We start from the raw sequence: 22,691 nt of genomic DNA, 5'->3' as shown, positions 1-22,691 counted from the left end.
TCTGAGGGCTGGAGATACGGCCCAATAAGATAATGATGCTTGCCATTCTTGCAGGGGACCTGAATTTTGTTTCCAGCATATCTGTTGGTCAATTCATAACCCCTGTGCCTGCAACTCCAGGCTACATGGTATCTTTTTCTGGACTCCAGCAGCACCCACATGCATGTGTGCATGCTCACACATAGACACACACTTACATATGAATAAAAATAAAAATAAAATTCTTTTCTGAACAAAAAAAGAATAATGATGTCAGAAAATGACACAAGAAGGCTGGGCAGATGGCTCTGTCAGCAACGACTTGCCCTGTAAACACTAGCACCAGAACTCTGTTAGAGAGCCTGTGGTAAAAAGTTGACCCTGGTGGTATACACCTGCAAGCAAGTCTGAAGCTCAGGATGTGAAACATAGATCTCCAGGGCACACTGGTCAGTCAACTTAGCCATATTGAAAAGTTCCAAGATAAGGAGAGACTTCAAAACCAAACCAAACAAACAAACAAATGAAAAACAAGGTGGTGAGACCTGAGGGATAAACACTGAGGTTGACCTCTGGCCTCCACATGCATGTACACATAGATATGTATACAGCCATTCATGCATGAACACACACACACACATACACACACACTACAGAGATAAAATTAGCATTCTTGCAAGGCAAAAGAATTCTACAATTTATGAATAATCACTAAACAAAGAAGACAAACTGCGACTAGAGACTAGAGATGGCAGGATTTTTATTCATGCACATTCAAGTTGAGTATCTCTTATCTGAAATGCTTAGGATGACAATTTTTTTCAGATATGAGGGCATTTCAGATTTTGGAATATTTGTGTGTGTGTATGAGTGTGTGTGTGTGTGTGTGTGTGTGTGTGTGTGTGTGTATTTACCAATTTTATATCTTTAACATGAAGTTTAAATTTCTCTAATTTTCCAAAAAATTGAGTATCAACTTGACATGCTAGAAATTCTAGGGTTAAAGACACGGGTCAGCGAGTAAGAGCACTTGCTGCACAAACATGAAGACCCGAGTTCAAATCCCAGCGGCCACAAAAATGTCTGGGCATAGCAGTGCATATCTCTAATCCCAGAACTGAGGGAGTGATTCCTGCATCTCATTGGCCAGCCAGGATAGATGGAAGGGTGAGTTTGAGGTTTCCTGAGAAATTGTCAGGAAAATATAAGGTAGAGAAACAATTAAAGACTTCCCATGTCAACCTTGGACTAAACACATCCAGACAAGCAGGTATAGCAATACACTCTTATAACACACACACACACACACACACACACACACACACACACACACACACACACATACACATACACACAGAAATAAAAATAAATCTTTAAAAAGAAGGGTGAGCATGCCACAAACAGTTTTGATTTACACATTTTCTTGAATGAAGATTAATTTTGAACATTGCTGAGAAATTATTCGTGGGGGTATATTCAGTATCCTGGTTAGGACCAGAAAGAAGTTCAGAGGTTAAGAACTGGGGAGAAGATTCAAGAGAAATAGCATCCCAGGTACTCAGTGCTGCTTTGATGGGCAAGTGGGGAATGTGGGAAGCACACAATCTAAGACTTCTTACGTGAGCAAGATCAGTTGGCACCCAGAGTACAATGGACCGATGGTGGTATTCTTGAACACAGCCACAAGCTGGAGAGGAAGGAGAGAGGAAAGAGTAAGAAACTTCAGGGGTGATTAAGAGGCAGAAGAGGGAGGTTATTATATAAGAACTCTTACCAGATACTGCAGGACCTTCTCTGTTTTGTTGAACTTTAATGATCCTGGGTGTTCCATAGCTGGTGTGTATTGTAGATTTGTGATGGTGAAGTTGAGGGTAAAGGGCACAAGGGAATGGGTCATGGCTGCAAAGCCAAAAAACAGAGAAAAGAAAATCTGTCTTCAGCTTGCATGGGATCCTTGTTTTGCCCTTCCTACAGCCTGCACCAGTCCTCCCAAAGACAGGCTCCCATTCTCTGCATCACAAGACTCCACTCAATTTTCCTTGAACAAATTCAAATAGGAATGTATACTTCCTGTGTGTGTGTGTGTGTTGTGTGTGTGTGTGTGCGCACGCGCACGCACGCACAAGAGAGGTGGGTGTCCTACAGTCTTTACCAACTGCTCAATTGGCTTCTAAACCACAGCAGATATGGACCATAAATTAAATTACATGTGACAGCTCTTTACTGTGTCTGTGTTCATATAAATGGGAGTGTGTGTGTATGTGTATATACCTATGTAAGGTGTGGGGGTGGGGAGTATGTATGTCTGGAGATGGGGAAGGACATCCTTGGATGTCATTTCTTTAACATTTTCTGTACCCTATTATTTTTATTTCTTTTTGAGATATCGTCTCTTTAGTCTATGTTTCACCAAATCAACTGTCCTAGTTAGCCAGATAGCCCCAGAAACCTACTTTTTTTTTTTTAAAACTGTGAAGCACGGAGATTACAAGTGAACATATGAATTCTGGGAAGAGAACTTGGGTCCTTAGATTTTTTAAAGCAAGCACTTTATCACCTGACCTATCATTTTAGCACCACTGATTGCAATTTTATTTTCTTCCTTTGTTCAACAAATTTATATTTCCTACACGGAATACCATAGCAAATATTTCTGGTTAGCAGAATAGAATTAATGTCTGATATTTAATTCATATTTATTTAATTTAATGAATTAAATAAATTTCATAATATTTAATTATGAAATAACTCCAACAACAACAAGAACAAACCCTGAAGGGTGAATGAAAATATTAGAAAATCAATTCCAAAGATTGAAGGACAAAGGGCAAAGCATTGTCACAGCAGAGATTATCAGGAACCCACGGAAAAAAACATAGCAATAATGGCAATAAGAAACTGACAATAATGCATGAAGGAGAAAGAGTGAGCATTAGTGACACCTTTTATGTCCTCTCTATCACTATTCTACCAATGTCATCTCTTTGTGAGAATAGCAGGAAGCTAGGAAGATGGAAGGGAGAAAGTGAGAAAAGAAAGGAAGAAAAGGGGGACAGGAGGAAGGGAAAAAAAAAGGAAGAAGAAAGGGAAGAATGAAAAAAAGGCCAACAGGAGGAAGGGGAGAAAGGAGGAAGAAAAAAGTGTGAAAGGGGAAAAGGAAGGGAATAATAAAGAAGGAAAAGAAATGGAGGAAAGAGGAAGGAAGAAAAAGGAAAGCAGGGAGGAAGAGATAAAGTGAGGCTGAAAAGAAATAAGGGATAGAAGGGGAGGGAGGGAAGGAAAAAAGGAATAAATGGTCATTAAGAGATATGTGTAGTAAGTAATGTGTTTTGCTTTGCTTTATCACATTTTAATTTTGTATGTATGGGTGTGTGGAAAACAGGCATGTAGTTCCTGCAGAGGCCAGAGGAGGGCACTAGAGCCCTGACACTGGCGGTACAGATAGTAGGAAGCTGACCCGTGGGTGAGTGGAACTGAACCCGCTCTGTAAGAGCAGCCAGTGTTCTTAAACGTTGGGGCAACTCCCTGGGCCCAAATGTTAATCTTGTAACAGCAATAAGAAATTACAGAAATATTTCATCTAGGAAAGTAATATACTCTGATATAATATGTTAAATAAACTAACTTTCTTGAGCCAGAATCTTATTATGTAGTCCATTGTAGTCTTGAACTCAGATCCTCCTGTCTCAGCCTTCCAAGTGCTGGGATTTCAGGTGTGTGACACTGTACCCAGGTTTTGGACACACTTTTAAAAACCTTACTGTGTTTGGTAAACAGATTGCAGAGGGAGAAAGAGAAGCAGAGAAGCCCCAGGAAAAGTTTTCTGTGGTCGGGGTAAGAGGCAGTAGTGGCCTGGGTGGGAGAAGGAGTGAGGAAAACAGTGGACCCAAAGTGATACGCCCTAGACCAAGCAATCTGATGGGTAAACAGAGGGTGAATGAAGGAAGGAGGCTAAGATGCTCTCAGACAGAAAATTAAATGGAGAGAAACTCCAAGCGATTCCGCTAAAATCAGGAATAAGACGAGGCTGTTCACTCTCTCCATATCTATTCAACATAGTTCTTGAAGTTCTGGCTAGAGCAATAAGACAACAAAAGGATATCAAAGGGATACAAATCGAAAAAAGAAGTCATACATTCGCTATTTACTGATGATATGATAGTATACATAAGTGACCCCAAGAATTCTATTGAGGATCTCCTACAGTTGATAAATACCTTCAGTAATGTGGCAGGATACAAGATCAACTAAAAAAAATCAGTAGTGCTCCTATATAAATATAAAGGATAAAGAAACTGAGAAAGAAATCAGAGAAACATCACCCTTTACAATAGCCACAAATAACATAAAATATCTTGGGGTAACACTAACCAAAGAAATGAAAGACCTGTACAACAAGAACTTTAAGTCTTTGAAGAAAGAAATTAAAGAAAATACCAGAAAATGGATAGATCTCCCATGCTCTTGGATAAGAAGGGTCAACATAATAAAAATGACAATCCTACTAAAAGCAAAGATTCAATGCAATCCCCATCAATATCCCAATACGATTCTTCACAGACCTCGAAAGAACAATACTCAACTTCATGTGCAAAAACAAAAACAAAAACAAAAAAAACCAGATTAGTCAAAACAGTCTTGTACAAAAAAGGAATTTCTGGAGGCATCACCATCCCCAATATCAAGCTCTATTATAGAGTAACAGTAATGAAACCCACTCAATATTGGAATAAAAACAGATAGGTTGACCAATGTAATAGAATTGAAGGCCTGGATATTAATCCACACACCTATGAACACATGATTTTTGACAAATAAACTAAAATTATAAAATGGAAAAAGAAAGTATCTTCAACAAATGGTACTGACATAACTGTATGTTGACTGGTAGAAGAATACAAATAGATCCATATCTATCCCCATGCACAAAACTGAAGTCCAAATGGATTAAAGACCTCAATATAAATCTGACAATACTGAACTTGATAGAAGAGGAAGTGTGAAATAGTCTTCAATGCATGGGCAAAGGAGACCACTTACTAAATACAATACCATTAGCACAGACACTGAGAGCAACAATAAATACGTGGGATCTCCTGAAACTGAAAAGCTTCTGTAAAGCAAAAGACACAGTCAATAAGACAAAAAGGCAGTTTATTGAATGGGAAAAGTCCTTCACCAACCCCACATCATATAGAGTACTGAGTTCCAAAATACATAAAGATTTCAAGAAATTCATCATCAAAATCCCAAATATTCCAATTAAAGAAGTGATACAGAACTAAACAGAGAATTCTCAACAGAAGAATATCAAATGGCTAAAAGACACTTAAGGAAGTGTTCAATATCCAGGAAAATGCAAATCAAAATGACTCTGAGATACCATATTATACTATTCAGAATGGCTAATATCAAAAATACCAATGATAGCTTATGCTAGAGAGGATATGGGGTAATGGGAACACTCCTCCATTGCTAATGGGAATGCAAACTTGTACAAGCATTCAGGAAATCAGTGTGGTGGTTTCTCAGAAAATTGGGAATCAACCTACTGCAAGACCCAGCAATACCACTCTTGGACATTTAACCAAAGGATGCTCAGTCATACTACAAGAACATCTGTTCAACTATGTTCATAGCAGCATTATTCATAATAGCCAGAACCTGGAAACAACTTAGATGCCTTTCAACTGAATAGATAAAGAAAATGTGGTACATTTACACAAAAAAGTACTACTCAGTGATGAAAACAAAACAAAACAGCAAAAAAATGACATCTTGAAATTTGCATACAAATGGCTGGAACTAGGAAAAAAAACCACCCTGAGTGAGATAACCCAGACCTAAATGAGTAAATCACAAAACAATCCCACACCAGTTTGAAATTATGATTAATAAAAGTGTTATTTATTTAAAGGAAAAACTTGCAGATCACCATCCTAGACAACAGTCCTCTGCACCACCAAGAAAAGAGTCTGGTATTCCAAAGCAGAGTCCAAAGCAAGAGAGAGAGAGCGCACAGCTATGGCTGCTTTTTCAAACCAAAGAGACCACATCCAAGTGGGCTGGTATCTTAAAGGCTATTGGCTGAAGGAGTGGAAGGAGCTCCTGCAGGACAGATCTAGAAAGATGAGCATGGTATGTATATAATCACTCATAGGTGAATACTAGTTTTAAAGCAAAGGATAAGGGACGTAAAGTCCACAACCCCAGAGAAACTAAGTAACAAGGAGAATCCTAAGAGAAACATGCATAGGTCCCCTGGGAAGGGGAAATAGACAAGATCTCCTGACAAATTTAGGAGCCTGGGGATTAGGGGAGAAAGGAAGACAGAAGGAGAGGAGGAAAGAAGAGGAAGGGGAAGAGAACTTGAGGGAAAGGAATGGTTGAGATGGGGGAAGGACAGAGAGGGAGAGAAAGAAAAGAGATATTTTGATTGAGGGAGCCATTTGGGGGTTAGCAAGAAACCTAGCACTAAAGAAATTCCCAGGAATCCACAAGGAAGACCCCAGCTAAGATCCTAAGCAATAGTGGAGAGGGTGCCTGAACTGGCCTTGCCCTGCAGTCAGATGGAGGACTATCTTAAATGTCATGATAGAACCTTCATCAGCAACTGATGAAAGCAGGTGCAGAGACCCACAGCAGACCACTGGACTGAGCTCCCAAAGTCTAGCTGAAGGGTGGGAGTATTGAGAATATGAGCAAAGAGGTCATGACTATGATGGCGATACCCACTGAAACAGCTTACCTGAGCTAATAGTAGCCAACAAACTCAGGCCTGACAGTGAGGGAACCAGCATAGGAACAAACTAGGCCCTCTGAATGTGGGTGATAGTTGTAAGGATGGTGCAGACTGTGGGTCTTTTGGCAGTGAGCCCAGGATTATCCCTTCTGCTTGTTTTTGGTTTTTGGAACCCATTCTTTCTGAAGTAATACCTTTCTCAGCCTAGATTTAGTGGAGAAGGCCTCTGTCCTGCCTCAAAGCAATGTCCTAAACTCCTTTACTCCCCATGGGAAGCCTTACCCTCTCTGAGGAATGGAGAGGGATGGGATGGGGGGTGGAGAGAAAGGAAAGTGGAGGGAGAGGGAGGAGGGGAGGAAGCTGAAACTGGATTCGGCACGTAAAATGAGAAAAGATAGTTATTTTAACAAATTAAATTAAAATAAAAAGAAGAAAAGAAAACAATATAGTGAAAACAACTATTTTATATAACTAGTATATGCTGACTTTAGAAAATGAGTGATAAAGTCTTTCTATATCTATATTGCCTGCAAAGCTTGTTCTAAAAGGGTATAAAATGCAACTAGATAGGTTAGTGGTATAACAATGAATAGCATCCAGTATTTAGGTCAGGGATTCTCTTTCAGCTTTGTTGGCACCATGATCCTCCTCATCATCTTCATCACCACTGCTTTTGCAATCACTGTTATTATTGCCATCAATTTCATCATTACCAGTACACATCACCATAATCAACATTGTCCTCCCTGTGATCAACATCATTATCAACACCACTGTTATAATAACATAACCACTATAAACAATGCTTTCATCTAAACCACCACCACCACCACTCACACTGTCAGCAATGACACCATTATTAACACCACCAATACAATCGTTGTTATCATCACCATCCTATCATTTTCATCACCACCACCATCACTAAACATAGTCACTCTACTACAACCACCATTACTCATACTGTCTTCATCAATATAGTCATTAACACCATCACTACCAACTCCATCATCTCTGTCTTTACCATCACCATCATTAGACTCACCACTACCACCATTATTAACACCGTCACTACCAACACCATCATCTTCATTACCACCATCATCACCAATATCACCACTACTAGCAGGATCATCACCCTCACCATTAACACAATCATCACTAATACCATCATCATCATCATCATCATTACTATCATTCAACACTATTTTCACTATCATTAATCCTACCATCAGCATCACCAATATCACCATTGTAGCTATCATTAGCATCATCAAAATACCATTATCATTATCAGCACTAGCTTAGTATTAATTATCACATCATCAGTATTACAATATTACATTTTTGATACCACCACCATCACTACCACCATTATCATTACCATCATCAGCATGATTACTTCCATCAACACTATGAATAACACCATCACTATTAACACTATGTGCTGCGGGACAATGGTCTGTATCCTGTCACTTGTATTTTAAATAAATGCTGATAGGCCAGTAGCCAGGCAGGAAGTATAGGCTGGGTGGGTGACCAGGCAGGAAGTAGAGGCAGGGCAAAGAGAACAAGAGAATTTTGGGAAGAGGAAAATTCAGTTTGTAGTCATCACCCAAGCAGAGAGGAAGCTAGACACTAAGCAAGCAAGATGCGAATGCCTCACTGAGAAAGGTACCAAGCCATGTGACTAACACAGACTAGTATTATGGGCTAATATAAGTTATAAGAGTTAATAAGAAGCCTGAGCTAATAGGCCAATCAGTTTATAATTGATTTAGACCTCTGTGTGATTTCTTTTGGACTTAACAACTGTGGGAATCAGGCAGAACTGTAACCTCAGTCAACAACTATGAACACCAATATCAATACTATTGAAATTGCCATAAAACTATAAATTCTGAGGGCACACACTTTTTTGTGATTAGCCATATGTCTCCTAGTGTCTGGCACAGGTTAGGTGGTCAATGGAGGCTGTTAGTTGATGAAATTACTAGATCTACTATGACATCCCATTTTTCAGTGCATAATATTAGAAGTAGTGATATGTCTCCCAGTGTCTGGCACAGGTTATGTGGTCAATAAAGGTTGTCAGTTGATGAAATTTCTGGATCTGCTATGACATTCCATCTTTCAGTACCGAATATTAAAAGCACTGACACTTTCAAGCTCCTTCTAAGATAGGTGTCACAGACTGCTACATACCTGTGGTTCTGAGGAAGGAGTGATCCCCAGAGGTTTCTAGGTTTACTGCAGTAGTCCTAGGACCTAAAAAGAAACCATCATTAGTGGGGGGAAAAAGGCATTCTCATGGCAGAAATTTCAGAAAAGAGAGATGATTTATCTAACTTTTTGCACACAAAGCTTGAACTGAGACTATCTTGGAAGTGCAGACAAAGAAGAAGGTCAATAACTGCCCTCTCAGATCCCTAGCTGCAGTCAAACGGAGGCATTAGGAGGGGTCAGCCCCTGCCTTGCTTGGTGTAGGGTTGGAGTCGCTAGAACATGTGCTGAATACTCACTGCTGCTGATAAGTGCGGAGCTCAGATGGGTGAAACCTGCAGTAACAACGGAGGGTAAGAGAGGGTCAGGGTTGAGAGAGAGAAATGTCCTCCTGTGGTTCACATTCACAGGCCCTGGGGCTCAAACAATCGTTCCCAAGCTGGTGGCACAGCTTTGGGAGGCTGCACAATCTCAGGGACACAGAACTTAGTTGGTGGTCATAAATCATCAATGGGGCTTTTAAAGACATACTGTGCTGGGTTCTGGATTGGAATCTGTGCTTTCTGATCTGTAACAGAACTGTGAGCTAGCATAGCACTGCTATGGAGGAACTGTTTCAACCACCACAACTTCTGTCCATGGTGGATTGTCCCTTATATAGCCCTGAGCCCAAATAAATCTATCTCTACTTAAGTTGCTTCTATCAGGCATCTGTAATGAGAAAAGTAGCTGATAGAAGTACCAGAGAGAATTAAGGATACGTAGTGGATTGGGATTCATGAAGTAAGGCATATCAGAGACTCACTATCAGGGAAGGGTGAGGTCAGTTCACACCGAGGAACAAATGAGATCCTAGTTTGAGGCGGCACCTATTGAACACATGGCTAATCCCTTAAGAGCCAGGCAGGGAGGGTGACCAACGCGGGAGAGTAGACACTGCCAATCTAAGAAGAAACTCCATCCACATCCAGATGCTCACCATTAACATAGAGGCTGTCCCTCTCCAGGGTGTAGGGATCCAGTCTGGTGACACCATGAGTTAACCCATTCAGCTCCCAGTATAGCTGCTCCCTGTCCAATCTGTGGCCTTTGATGTCAGGGTGATATGTGCAGATGGCATCCACTCTGGTGGCCGTTCCGTCTTTCTTAGACCTGGGTAAGTATAGAACATAGTTGGGGTAGCTCTGCCTCGCACTGTTTGTTCTTTCCTATCTCTGACAGCTCCTTGTAGCAGGAGGCCCAACTACAGCTCCTAACTCAAAACAATTAGGAAATTCTAACAAGGAAATTGCCCTGAAGAAAATAAACACCGTAACCAATAGTTAGGATCACAAGGACAGTCATCCTTGTATGTTGCAGAGGAAGCCTATTCAAATGTGTGACAGAAAAAGAGGGTGGTACTGATAGGGGTTAGAAGTCCACATGATGCTAGGATAGCTGAGTCTTGTCACTGATTCTGAGAGACACGAGGTTCTGAGAACCAGGCTCTAGTGAGCAGAAGTGGCCTCAGAAGAGATGGTCGTAACGCTGTACTTCAGAGATCTGGCATTCAGAAGGCTAGAGTTACCTCAGGTCCTATGGAACACTAGCTCTGGGGATTTCTAAGAGAATCACAGCTCTTATATTATTGGGAAGAGATGTCTGTTTTGGGATCTGTCTGAAACAATGGCTGATTCAGTGTAACATTAGAAAGCCTCAATGTATTACAATCGTGTGTGTGTGTGTGTGTGTGTGTGTGTGTGTGTGTGTGTAGTGACAAGGTTTCAGTAAGTTTTATGGGCAGGCTGGGCTTGAACTTGCTGCCTCTGAGATTGTTTCCTGTGCTGTTTCATAAAGTTAAAATAATCTCTTGAATCATTGGGATGACAGATCTGCCCCATCATCTTGGTATTGTGAAGGTTTCACAGTCAGACTGTGGTGACTGTAAATACAGCCAAACAGTAGTTGAGAAGCCCACTGCTCAGCTCTGTCCACCTGTTTGGCTGAGTTTGTATTGGGGACGGACCTACCTGAGTGACACCAGTGTGCAGCCTGCGTAGAGGGATCCCAGACTGCTGGTCTTGAACAGGGATTTGAGCTGTGAGAAAGGAGAGGGGAATAAGATCGAACCACAGAGCAAAGCCAGAAAGAATTGTAACCCAGGTGACCGGAGCATGGTCAGAGAAAGGTGGGGCTTAGATGCAAAGGGCCCCTCACCAGGTACTGGAGGACTCTCTCCAAAGTGTTGAAATTCTTGGAGCCATGGTATAGCATGTATTCCTTGAACGCCAGGTTAGTGATGGTGAAGTTGAGCGTGAACTGTGCAAAAACAGGAGTGGCCACTGTAATGAGAGCAGAGAAAGGGTTACATGTAGGATACACTGGTCTTACCTCTAAGAAATCTGAGGATCAAGACAGGAAGTTTGAAACAAGAAATCAGATCATGGGACCTAGGAAGGGAAGACCAGAAGCCTCATAAGAAACAAGGTACACATTGGTCATATTTAGCAACGATGTTGCTTTTTAACTTCCAAATAGGTAGATTTAGGAGCACAGTTCTCAAAAGAGTGACAATTGTTGAAGCAAAGGAAGGCATTGAGATGGAGAAAGTATAATGCTAAGAAGAACTTCCAACTGTATAGGTACTAACAGAGCTACTGGACTATGGCAGAGTGTGTCACAGACACAGGAGAAAGTACTTGTGTAAGTGTGTGAGCCAGGCTGACTGACTAGCAATTGAGGTTCAGCCCCTACAAGCTCCCATCAAAGGCTAAAGAAACAAACTCAGGGAAGTTTCATGGTTTGGAGAAACAGAACAGGAAAAGCTGGAATTTAAGCAGATTCAATATTTAACAAACATTTTGAACATCAACCTAACTGCATCCCTTAGAGAAGCCTTCTCTCACAAGTTCAACTGCATCGTTCCCAGAGATTGTCCTTTAGTGAATACTGAATCCTCTAGAGACTTTCTTACCATGATTTAGGACAATGCTGAGTTAGCGTCAGTTTCAAAACCCATCACTAGCCATACATCTGTGAATATGTTTACTGCCATCCACTGTGAATAAGGAGAAGCAAAATGTATAGGGAAATTATAAAGGCTAGATGATTGTGTGTAAGTAACAAAGAAGATCACATTAGACAAAGGTAGAAACACTGCAAGTTAGAGGCCAGTCTGGGCTGCATAGTAAGATCATGTATCAAAATTAAAGGGGTTGGGGGTAATGAACTATGGGTGTAGACAAGCAATAGAATACTTGCGTAGGAGAGACTAAAATCCCTCAAGGACATTGGGATGAGTAGAAAAAAGCTGATCCCAAAAGTCATACCTTGTATTTTTCCATTTATGTAATGCCCTCAAGGTAATATTATCACAGAGAAGGAAAATACTCTAGTGATTGCTAATGGTTGGACTGGTGGGAGGGCACTTTTGTGAGGACGGAGAAGTTCTAGACCTCAATTGTGTTAGTGACTTTAGGACTCTGTTCACGTGATGAAATGCTATAAAAATATATGCACAAATAAGTGCTTATATAACTATGACCCACTCAGCTTTACTCGTCAACTTGGTACCCCCTAGAACAGTGGTTCTCAACCTTCCTGATGCTGCGACCCTTTAACAGAGTTCCTCATGTTGTGGTGACCCCCAACCATAAAGCTATTTTCATTGCTACTTCATAACTGCTATGAAGTTTTGCTACTGCTATTAACTGTAACAATGTAAACATTTTTAGAGATAGAGATTCACCAAAGGTGTAGTGACCACTGGTTGGGAACAACTGTCCAAGAGCGAGGAAAACTTCCACTGAGAATTGCAAGGATCAGGTTGGTCTGTGGGTATGTCTACAGGTGGTTGTCTTATTGGCTGATCTAGGAGGGCCCATTCCACTGTGAGTGGAGGCATTCCCAGGGCAGGCAGTCCTTAGCTGTTTAAAAAAATTAGCTAGGTTGGAGACTGCGAGTTAAGCCAGAAAGCAAGGCAGCAAGCATAATTCTTCCATGGTTCCTGCCTCCAAGCTCCTGCCACGAGTGGCTCACACTTACTTTCCGCAGTTATTTAACCTGGAAACATAAGCCATGATGAGAAGCAAAGGTAAGTCTCGAAGAGCTTTATTTTATCACAACAAAGGAGAACAAATTAGAACTAATAAGATCGGACTGAGGTTTATAGAAGTTAATAACTCCATTTTTTATTTTTATATATATTAAGGTTCTGTAAGGTGTAGCTATTGAGGGAAAATGGGTAAATGATATGCAGGAAGTTTTTATTAATTTCCAACAGCTCTAGAATCTATTATTATTTATTCAAAACAAAAAATTAAAGAGTATAAAACCACACAGCATATGATATGACACATGGAAAGGTGAAATTTCATAAAAATCTATGTTTTGTAGACAGGTGCTTATGTATCCCAGGCTGGTCTCAAGCTTTTTATGTAGCCAAGGATGACCTTGACCTTCTGGTTCTCTTGTTTCTACCACTCGAATTCAAGAATAACAGGTGTGTGACCCCACACCTAATTTTATGGAGTGCTGTGGATTGAACATAGTGCTTTATGTATGGTGGGTGAGTAGTCTATTAACTGAGGAACATCCCCAGTGCTTCTCTTAATGTTTTCTGTTATTAATTATAATTGCACATCTTCCTTCAAGTTACCTAATTCTCTGAACTTGCGGCTTATTCAGCATCTTGTGAACATGTGACTTATTGAACACCTTATCCCCCATATCTAATACAAAACAGGTGCTAAGTAAATATTTCCTGACTAAACCCAGGATGTAGGATTGCAAAGAAATGGCTCAACAATTATGATCACTTCCTGCTTTGTCAGAGGACCCAGGTTTAGTACACTGCACCCACATCTGGTAGCTCACAAATGCTTACAACTCCAACCATAGAGGATTGGACATTCTCTTCTGGGCTCTGTGACCAGCTGCACATGCATGGCATAACTCATATAGATGCATACATAGTCACAAAAATAAAATTAAAATAAATCCAAACCCTGGGCTTGGATATGTAACTCAAGCATTCTACCACTGAGCTACACATGGTAAGATGAAAGAAGTGACCCTTTAAATCTTAGTGTGAAGTTTTAAAGAAACGCATCGTTTGATGGTGGGAAAAGCTAAGGTACTGAGAGGGAAAACAGGTTATCTGAGATTGACACGGATGAGAATTTGAAGATAGCATCTCCCCCGCTCTTGAGAAATGCACAGAACGGGAGCACTATTAATTTCTAGGTTCCCTCAATCATCTCCCCAAGGTCCTATCTATGAAACTGGGATAGTTCACTTCCTGTAAGGAGTAGCAAAGAGAAGCGACCTACCTGTGGAGAGGTAAGGTTGTGCAGTAGAGGTTCCCGTGAAAGACAGAGACGACGTCACAGGAGCTGAGGAGAAATGGACTAGAGTAAAAAATGGTATTTGAGGCAAGGCATGAATGTCACAAGAGAGCATTTTTGCTCTCCAAATCAGGCTATAAATATATATGGTAGTGTGGAATGACAGTCCAGCCTTAATTTATTTTTTTCTTCTCTATGACCTTGGATTCAGTAAGACATGGATCAGTTACTGCTCCCACAAGGTGTAGTGAACACAATCATCAGACTTTTAAATACTCACTGCTGGAAGTGGGAGCAGAGGTTCGATGGGTAAAATCTACAATGAGAAAAGGAGAAAATCAGGATGCAAGGACAGAAATATGTATGATATAGCTGAGGCCCATCAGCCCCATCTCCAGCTTTCAAGTCTTTACAGTGGAGCACTTAGAATTCAGGTGTTATTGGCTGAGCAGTGGTAGCATATGCCTTCAATCCCAGCACTCCAGGGGCAGAGACAGGAGAATCTCTGTGAGTTCCAAGTCAGCTTGATCTATAGAGTGATTTCCTGAACAGCCATGGCTACACAGACAAATGAGAAACCCTGTCTCAAAACAAACAAACAACCCCCAAAAAACAAAGAACAAAGATAAATCTAGGTGTCATCAAGAGAACCGTCACTGTTCTCATGGATTTACTATTTAAACACATCCCAATTTCTACCACATGTTTCTAAGCTGTTATTTTTCAAAGTCCATATGGAAGAAGATGAAAGATTCAACTTCTTGTTTTTGTTTTTGCTGGAGATGGAATCGTTGTTTTATCTGAGATAGAGATGTAGTCTGGAGTGCAGATAGGCCTTGAATTCTAGATGTAACCCAGGCTGAGCACAAACTTACAGAAAACCTCCCATCTCACCTTGTAAGTGCTGATTGCAAACAGGGCCACCTCACCTGGCAAATGCTTGTTTCTGCTTTTGCTTCTTCTCCATCCCTCCCCTATTCATTGCCCTTCTCCCTTTCTTCCTTACAGTACTGGAACTCAAACCATGACCCCTGAACATACCAGGCACACTCAAGGCTTACAGGAGTGAGCCACCACTCCCAGCTCAGTGTGAAGTTTTTTAAAGGAAAGCCTCTAGTGGCAGTAGAGCTCAGAGAATATGGCCTGATGCATAGCAAGCATGGTAGAGAAGTTTTAACTCTGCATAGATACAACATAGACAGGTATAGATTATATACCTCTAGCCCCAGTGCTCAGGAGAGGCTGAAGCAGGAGACTCATCAGTTTGAGGATAGACTGGTTTACATGGTTAATTCTAGGACAGTCTTAGTCACATAGCAAGACTTACCTCAAAGTAAAACAAAACAACAAACATCCCTAGACTTGAGCTGCTACTGAACGACAATAGGCTTCATCCAGATATGTTCTTTGATGTGGATAGAGAAAAGTTTCTGTAGGTTAGAAACATGTTCAAACAATGCCTTTGTAATGCAGTGATACAGAGAAAAGAGAATGCTTGAAGACTCAGAGTTTGTGTGTCAGCAGCACAGTGTTGCTCAGGTAGAAGATGACATAGAGGAAGGGTTTAGTGACCAATCAGAGAGCCCTCTTATCTTAAGGTATCACTCTCATCTTCAGCTTATGGATCGTAAGAAGATGCTCACCATTGATGTACAGACTGTCCTTTTCTAAAGTGAAGGATCCTAGCTTGGTAACACCCTGGGTATTATGGCTCAGTTCCCAGTACAGCTTCTCTCTGTCCAGCTTATGACCCATGGGATCAGAATGGTAAGTGCAGACAGCATCCACCCCAGTGGCTGTTCTCTCTCTCTCAGGCCTGGGAAAGGAAAGGAGACAGAGAGATGGAGATGGGAACTCCAAGTTGAGGCTCAGAAAACCTTCAATGAGGGAGAAGAAGTGGCACTACTGATGAACAATTAGTGGCCGTGGTGCCAGAAGAATACAATCAATAATAGAGCCAAGGTCCTTGAAAAAAAGACAGAATTAAACATGCCAGTGTTTGTGCTATCCTTTTACATGACATCTATAACATGACTCCCATGCCCTAATAACAGAAATGTGACAATGGAGGTGGAAAAAGAAGTCTGAAAATAAGGTAATAGAAAGCAATTTCAATCGGTTTAACTCCTATTCAGCCATTGTGCAATGCAAGATATGTTTTTTTTTCACATCTCTATGGCTTATTTTTGTGTGTGAAATGAATCAAGAGTTTCAGAACTGTGATGGCTAGTTTTAAATGTCAATCTGTCAAAAGCCGGAATTGCCTGGGAAAAGTCTTAATGAGGAATTAACTGGCTCAGGTCAGTTTGTCACAATGCCTGTGAGAAATGATCATTTGTTAAGTGATGTAGGAAGATCCAGGTACCAATCTTGAGCTTGTAGGAGTGAAGAAGACTAGCAAGTAGCCAGCAGACAGATGAGCATATTAAATTTTCTCTACTTTTCACTGTGGGTGTAATGTGACCAGTTGTCTCAAGCCCTTTACACTGTAAATTTTACATACAATGGACTGTAGTCTAGAACTGTAAATCAAATAAACATTTTTATATGTATATTGGCTTTTGTCAGAGTATTTTATTACAGTAACATAAGTGAAATTATAAGAAAACCCAGCATGGAGTGATCAATAAAATGATACATCATTATCTCCTGAAAGAAAAGGGAGTCTTATTTTTTTCAGTCTGAAATGGAAAGGACTGGAGAGGAGTTGTATGTCACCTCCTCCTAGAACACCAGGGTCAGGAAGTTAGGAATCAGTTCATGGTTACTGTATACATGCCCTGCATATCTACTCTGAAGCTCATACCTCAGTAAGATCAGTCTGCAACCAGAATAAAGGGACCCAATACTGGTATTCTTGAAGAGGGGCTTGAGCTGTGGACAAAAGAGAAGATGATTTAAGGGGCCAAGGGGAACAAGACTGAGATGAGACAAGGTGAGTGTGAGAGAGTTCTGACCAATCGATTCAAGATCCTCTCTGTGCTGTTGAATATTTCCGATCCTTGGTATCTCATGCCCTCTGTATGGTGCAGATTGGTTATAGTGAAGTTAAGAGTGAAGAGTTCCAGAGATGGCCTTGTACCTGTAGCAGAAAAGAGAAAGTGGGGAGTCTAATATGCACTAGAATGCAGGACAGCTAGAGTCGAAGGGATGCTTGCATTTAGGTGTTCTGTAACCAGTCTTCAGAATTGTCTCATCTAAGAACTAAAGCTCGAAATAATTAAACAGCTCCCTTTAGTCTTTCCCTAACCTGTACCAACCACTATTGGTACTTTCGGCTCATATGAATTTTACTATTCTATATCTCTCATGAGGAAAATCATACAGCATTTCTCTTTTTGTGAGGATATTCTCAATATTATCTCAGTTAAATGTGAGAATTACTTTCTTTTTAGGGCTTATAATATCTGACTCGATGAATACATTGTATTTGTTTTTATCCATTAACCTGCTCACATACACTTGGGTTATCTATTTTGACTCTTCTGACAACATGGATGTGGAACGTATGGAAATGAATATAGTAAATTTTTCTTTTATGGAGTTGATTTTAGGGAAGGGGGCCCTGGAGATACTGGGGCACCACAGTTTTGACTGAGTACTCACTGTTTGTGGGAGGGGTCCAGTACCGACGGTTATAACCTGTAGATAGAAAAGAAAGACTAATGAAAAGGTACATTTATGTAATCACTAAGAGACGAAAAGAGGGTAGGCTGGAAGGTGAGTCATTGTGAAACAGTCTGAGATTTATATATCACGAACAATGACTACATCTTACTTAGCCCTTATTGTGTGCCTGAAAATACAGATCAGATCTAGACAAAGCTCCAAGAAATTCCAGTTTTTTCTCTTATCTCATTTGACTTCCCAAGTATCATACATCTCTATCTTTTCATCCACTCCTGCAAATGCAGCGCGAATGCCTGATGCGATTCCCTGGCTTAAGAACCAGGACACACACAAAATAGCCTGATGCTCCACAGCACGCACACTGTGAAACACACTTTGTTTCAGCCCAAGTTTTGTAGTAAATGTTCTTTAACTTCTATCACTGTGGGTTTAACAGGGTATACAGTGTCATAGAAGGCAAGCCTTGAGGCACACCTGTGAAGGATTATGTAGATTAAGGGAGTCTTTGGGCGTGCCCTTAAGGGATTATTTGTTTAGGTTAATTGAGATGGGGAGACCCACTGTAAATATGGGTGATTCCACTTCCTGGGCAGATTGCTGCAGTGGATAGAAAGTGGAAAGCTAGCTGAGTACCATTATTTCTCCTCTTCCTCTGTAGTTAAGGACTGTAGATATGATTCAACTTGTTGCTTCAAGCTCCTGCTGCATTGACTTTCCTGCCATGATGGGCTGTGCCTTGAAGTGTAAGCCAAAATAAATCCTTCCTTCTAGGCTGACTGAGAAGCCAAGGACAATGACGTTGGGTTTTAATTCTACTGCATGGACTGGCTTTGTGGGAGCCTGGCTTGTTTGGAAGCTCACCTTCCTAGACCTGGATGGAGCAGCGGGGAGGACCTTGGACTTCTCACAGGGAAGGGAACCCTGACTGCTCTTAGGACTGGAGGGGGGAGGGGGAGTGGGGCAGGTGGGAGGGAAATGGGAGGTGGGGAGGAGATGGAAATTTTTAATAATAATAAAAAATCCTTCCTTCTAAAGACATGGGACTCATGAGCTCCAAATCCTACTTGAAGCACTGGTGGCAGGTGATGCTAAGGAAAAAAAGAGTCAATTTTCTTTAGGAATGTGAACCTTAAGTCAACCTTCCCCTAGTAGATGGCCCCACACCCGTGTGTGCATTGACAACACAAATCCTATTTTCTCATCCATGACTGTATTTCAGCTGTTGTGATCTTGTTCAGTTCTTGTGCATGTAGTCACAACCACTATAAGGTCACATGTGCAACATTCCTGTAATAACTGCAGATGTATACTGCCTCTAAATCAGGGAATTTTTTTCACAGTAACAGAAAAATATCTTCTGGACACAAAACAGAATGTGGTCTAAATAATACAGTGTAATATGCATTTCACATTATAAATGAAGGTAATCTTCAAGTGGCTATAAGGGAGTACATAGCTAACTATGAATTAGGTTAGATTATTATGCTAGAGATTGCCTGTCCAGATGTTTGGGGCTTGCTGTGTTTGGATGGTTCACCATATTTCCTGTGGTTTTCCAGAGTGTCTGTTGGTGAAATTCTCATTCTGGCATACTTTATAGTCTTGGGCAAATGATTTCCTCATTGAATGCACAATGGTTCTTGGTAAATAAGTATAACAACTCAGTGTTTTGATAAGATTAACACAATTGCAGAATTCTCACCACATGGAGTCCTTTGATAAGCAAGAACCACTTTTAATTTTGTGTTCTTGGCATAGCCTTTCTGTGACAATTTTTTTGTCAACATCTAGTCACTATTCAGTGTGTCATCTATTAAGGGCAGCAGTGTTTCTGGAAACTGCAGCTGTTTAAGATGCTCCATGGAGTCTGAAAATTAAGTTGATATGACAAAAGGAGAAGGAAGACACTCTCAGGCAAATAGGAAGCACTTAACCACGTCATTCATCACTCCCAAATTCTCCTTGTCATCTGCTACTCTAATTAAGGTCTTATGGTAAGCAGAAAAGAAGGGGAATATGGCAAGAAAGATGAGTAACAAGGGAAGGAAGCGGAACAGGGAAAAAGAAATAAATTGGAAGAAGAAAATGGAGAGCCAAGAGGATCAAAAAGAGTAGAAGGAGGAGAAAAAAGGGGAAAAGGATAGAAGAAAAGAGGAGATATTGAAGGAGAAGATGACAAGAATGGGAAGGAGGAGAAAGAGGAAGTTGAGAAACAGGAGGAAGAGAATGACGAGAAGACTAGAAAAAGGAAGAGGAGAAGGGGAACAGAAAGGAAGAGCAGGAAGAAAATGAGAAGGAGAAACAGGAGGAAATATTCATCCTAAGAGGTGAAACAGAAAAGAACGTGGCCTTCTTGCATGGATTGAACAGTCTAAAATGAGCCATTTAATATTAGGCTTGTATCACGGTGACAGAAAATTCTAAAACAATACATTGAAAGATAATACTGGAAAGTTTTGTGCAATAATTTCTCAAGTTTGAGACTATTAACATTTTAGTCAATATTAGTGCAGTGTAATGTACCTTTGGAGTGCTTACCAGCATCCACTTAACTATATAGACTATTAACTCCTTTTTAGTAGTGACATGGATATATCTCCAGACATAGACGGTCTAAAATCAACCCCTATAATGAGCTTGGTAAATAGTGTTTGGGATCTGAAGTGTCCTCCGGAAAGCTCATGTGTTGAAGGCTTGATCCCCAACTGGTGAAACTGTAGAAAGGTTATTGGATTTAAAAAGTGCTAACTTCATCAATGGATGAGCTAATAACTGAATGAATTATTAGTATAGGTAGGGGGCTCACTGTAGGAACTAGGTCACTGGTTTCAGGCCGTGGAAAAACATATTGTGTCCCCCACATCCACTTAATTGCTTGCTTACTGGACCTCATAAAAGAGCAGATTTCCCATTTTATGCCTTCCACCATATTTCCACCTTGCTATAGGCCTAAAAGTACCCAAGCTACAATGATTAATTTTTATCAACTGGACTGCATTTAGAATTATATGAAACGGATATGTGTGTGTCCATGATGGCATTTCCAGAAATATTTCCCACTTTGAGGTGGGAAAACACACACTGAATGTGAATGGTATCATCTAGTGGGCCACGATGAGAAAAGTTAATAAATAATACAGGAACTAATTAACCTGGCTTGAAGCTTTTGAATCTATGGGACAAAAAAATCTTTTCTTGTTTACACGTGAGTCTGTTACTTTGTTATAGCAATGAAAACTGATACTAAAGGAGACCCCATTATGACAAAGATACTCACCATTGACATAGAGACTGTCTCTGTCCAGGATGTAGGGACCCAGTCTGGTGATACCATTGGTCAGCTGGGTCACTTCTTGATACAACTGCTTTCTGTCCAGAGGAGGACTCATGGGGTCATGATGGTAGGAGCAAATACTGTCTACTCCAGTGGCTGCTCCATTCTGTTCTGACCTAGAGTGATGAGGATATGGGAATGGGTCATCTAGAGACGTGAGAAATTGTACATATCTCCATCAAGCTGAGTCCCTCTTGGCTTTATGCTTGTCTTTTTATGGACTGTATCTACTTTCTCAGTCACATTCCTTTTTAAGTCCTCTTTCTCTAGGTCTACTATTTTACACAGTGGGTTAGCTCTAAAAAGTTTGTTCAACTTATTTTTTCTCTTGCTCTCAGTTTCTTCACCAGTTATTTGGTTCACATATATTATGACAAGTACCAACACTTCTTATTGTTATGTTCAAAGTTACTCTAGGACTTCTTAGAAAATCTACCTGTTCAACTCCTACACTTCTCTCTTCCCTTTTCCCTCCATTTATTTCCCTCTCTTCCTTTCTGCTTCTTTTCTTTCTTTTTTCTATTTTCCTTATTCTTCTTTATCATTGTATTCATTCTCTCTTTCCTCTACTTTGTAACATACTTTCCTCTTCTTATTTCTTTCTTCATTTTTCATTCATTCATTCTTCATTCACTCTGCTACATTCTATTTTTCAATACCACAGAGATTTTTCTGTGGAGGGAAGGAGCTAGAAAAGGAGGGACAAGAGGTAGAACAGAAGTGGAGGATGAAAAAACAGAGGACAAATCAAACGAGGAGGAGAAGAAAGAGGAAAAGGCATGCATTCCCAGCTTTTACATCCCTCATTACTTGTGATGAACCATCCCACAAAAGAGTTTATTTTCCTGTGTTTCCTCTGCTTACTGTACATGTACTGTCAACATATGGCTCAAGCATCATCTACAGAAAGCCTCCACCCAGATCCCCAGGCTTAAGCTCAAATTCCATGACTTGGTTCTTTTAGTCTGTGTGTAGAGTTTAATGATTTCTCTGACCTGGTTGATGTATGGTTTCATGTTTGTGCAACTGGTGCCCGCTGTACATAGTGGAACTTTTGCAGGAAGAAAGTTATGGCTGCCAAGTCACAGAATGTGGCGCAAAATGAAGGATTCCATGGTTCCTAAGTGATTCAATATCCCTTTTTCTGATCAATGAGCCTCAGTTCTCACACAATTTTTTTCATGTAAATAAGTTCCATGAGAAGTGTCCCTTTCCAGGAAGTCCTGTCTCTCATGCACTAAATCAAAGACAGTGTCGCCCATGTCTGAATTTCTGAAGCGCTTCTTTCCTTTGTGTTTCTTGCCTTCGCATGTGATATTCAGATGAACTTGACTGTGACAGAAAAGTCCTCTATGATATAAAACAAAGAAGGCTCACCTGATCAGCGACACTATGCATCCAGAGTAGCTAGAACCAATGCTGGTATTCTTGAACAAGGACTGGAACTGTGGATAAGACA

At 40.6% G+C, this 22,691-nt stretch overlaps 1 protein-coding gene across 1 annotated transcript in view; it reads right to left on the bottom strand.

The window, feature by feature from the left end:
• The window catches only part of Muc16 (mucin 16, cell surface associated), a 159,861-nt gene that overhangs the window by 86,821 nt on the left and 50,349 nt on the right, over positions 1 to 22,691 (bottom strand). Inside the window, exons 6-20 of the mRNA XM_087905954.1 lie at positions 22,610 to 22,677; positions 21,176 to 21,348; positions 17,875 to 17,910; positions 17,226 to 17,350; positions 17,075 to 17,142; positions 15,912 to 16,084; positions 14,549 to 14,584; positions 14,254 to 14,316; positions 11,141 to 11,265; positions 10,954 to 11,021; positions 9,924 to 10,096; positions 9,244 to 9,279; positions 8,927 to 8,989; positions 1,754 to 1,878; positions 1,599 to 1,666 (exon numbers count right to left, since the gene is read on the bottom strand). Coding sequence (XP_087762080.1) covers positions 1,599 to 1,666; positions 1,754 to 1,878; positions 8,927 to 8,989; positions 9,244 to 9,279; positions 9,924 to 10,096; positions 10,954 to 11,021; positions 11,141 to 11,265; positions 14,254 to 14,316; positions 14,549 to 14,584; positions 15,912 to 16,084; positions 17,075 to 17,142; positions 17,226 to 17,350; positions 17,875 to 17,910; positions 21,176 to 21,348; positions 22,610 to 22,677 — 1,400 coding nt within the window. The remainder of the gene's footprint in view (positions 1 to 1,598; positions 1,667 to 1,753; positions 1,879 to 8,926; positions 8,990 to 9,243; positions 9,280 to 9,923; positions 10,097 to 10,953; positions 11,022 to 11,140; positions 11,266 to 14,253; positions 14,317 to 14,548; positions 14,585 to 15,911; positions 16,085 to 17,074; positions 17,143 to 17,225; positions 17,351 to 17,874; positions 17,911 to 21,175; positions 21,349 to 22,609; positions 22,678 to 22,691) is intronic.

Source organism: Myodes glareolus, chromosome 4 (assembly GCF_982192425.1).
Source record: "Myodes glareolus chromosome 4, mMyoGla1.1, whole genome shotgun sequence".
Taxonomy (NCBI): Eukaryota; Metazoa; Chordata; class Mammalia; order Rodentia; family Cricetidae; genus Myodes; species Myodes glareolus.
Note: the sequence above shows the minus strand (reverse complement) of the source record. Positions and strands in the feature narration are given on the sequence as shown.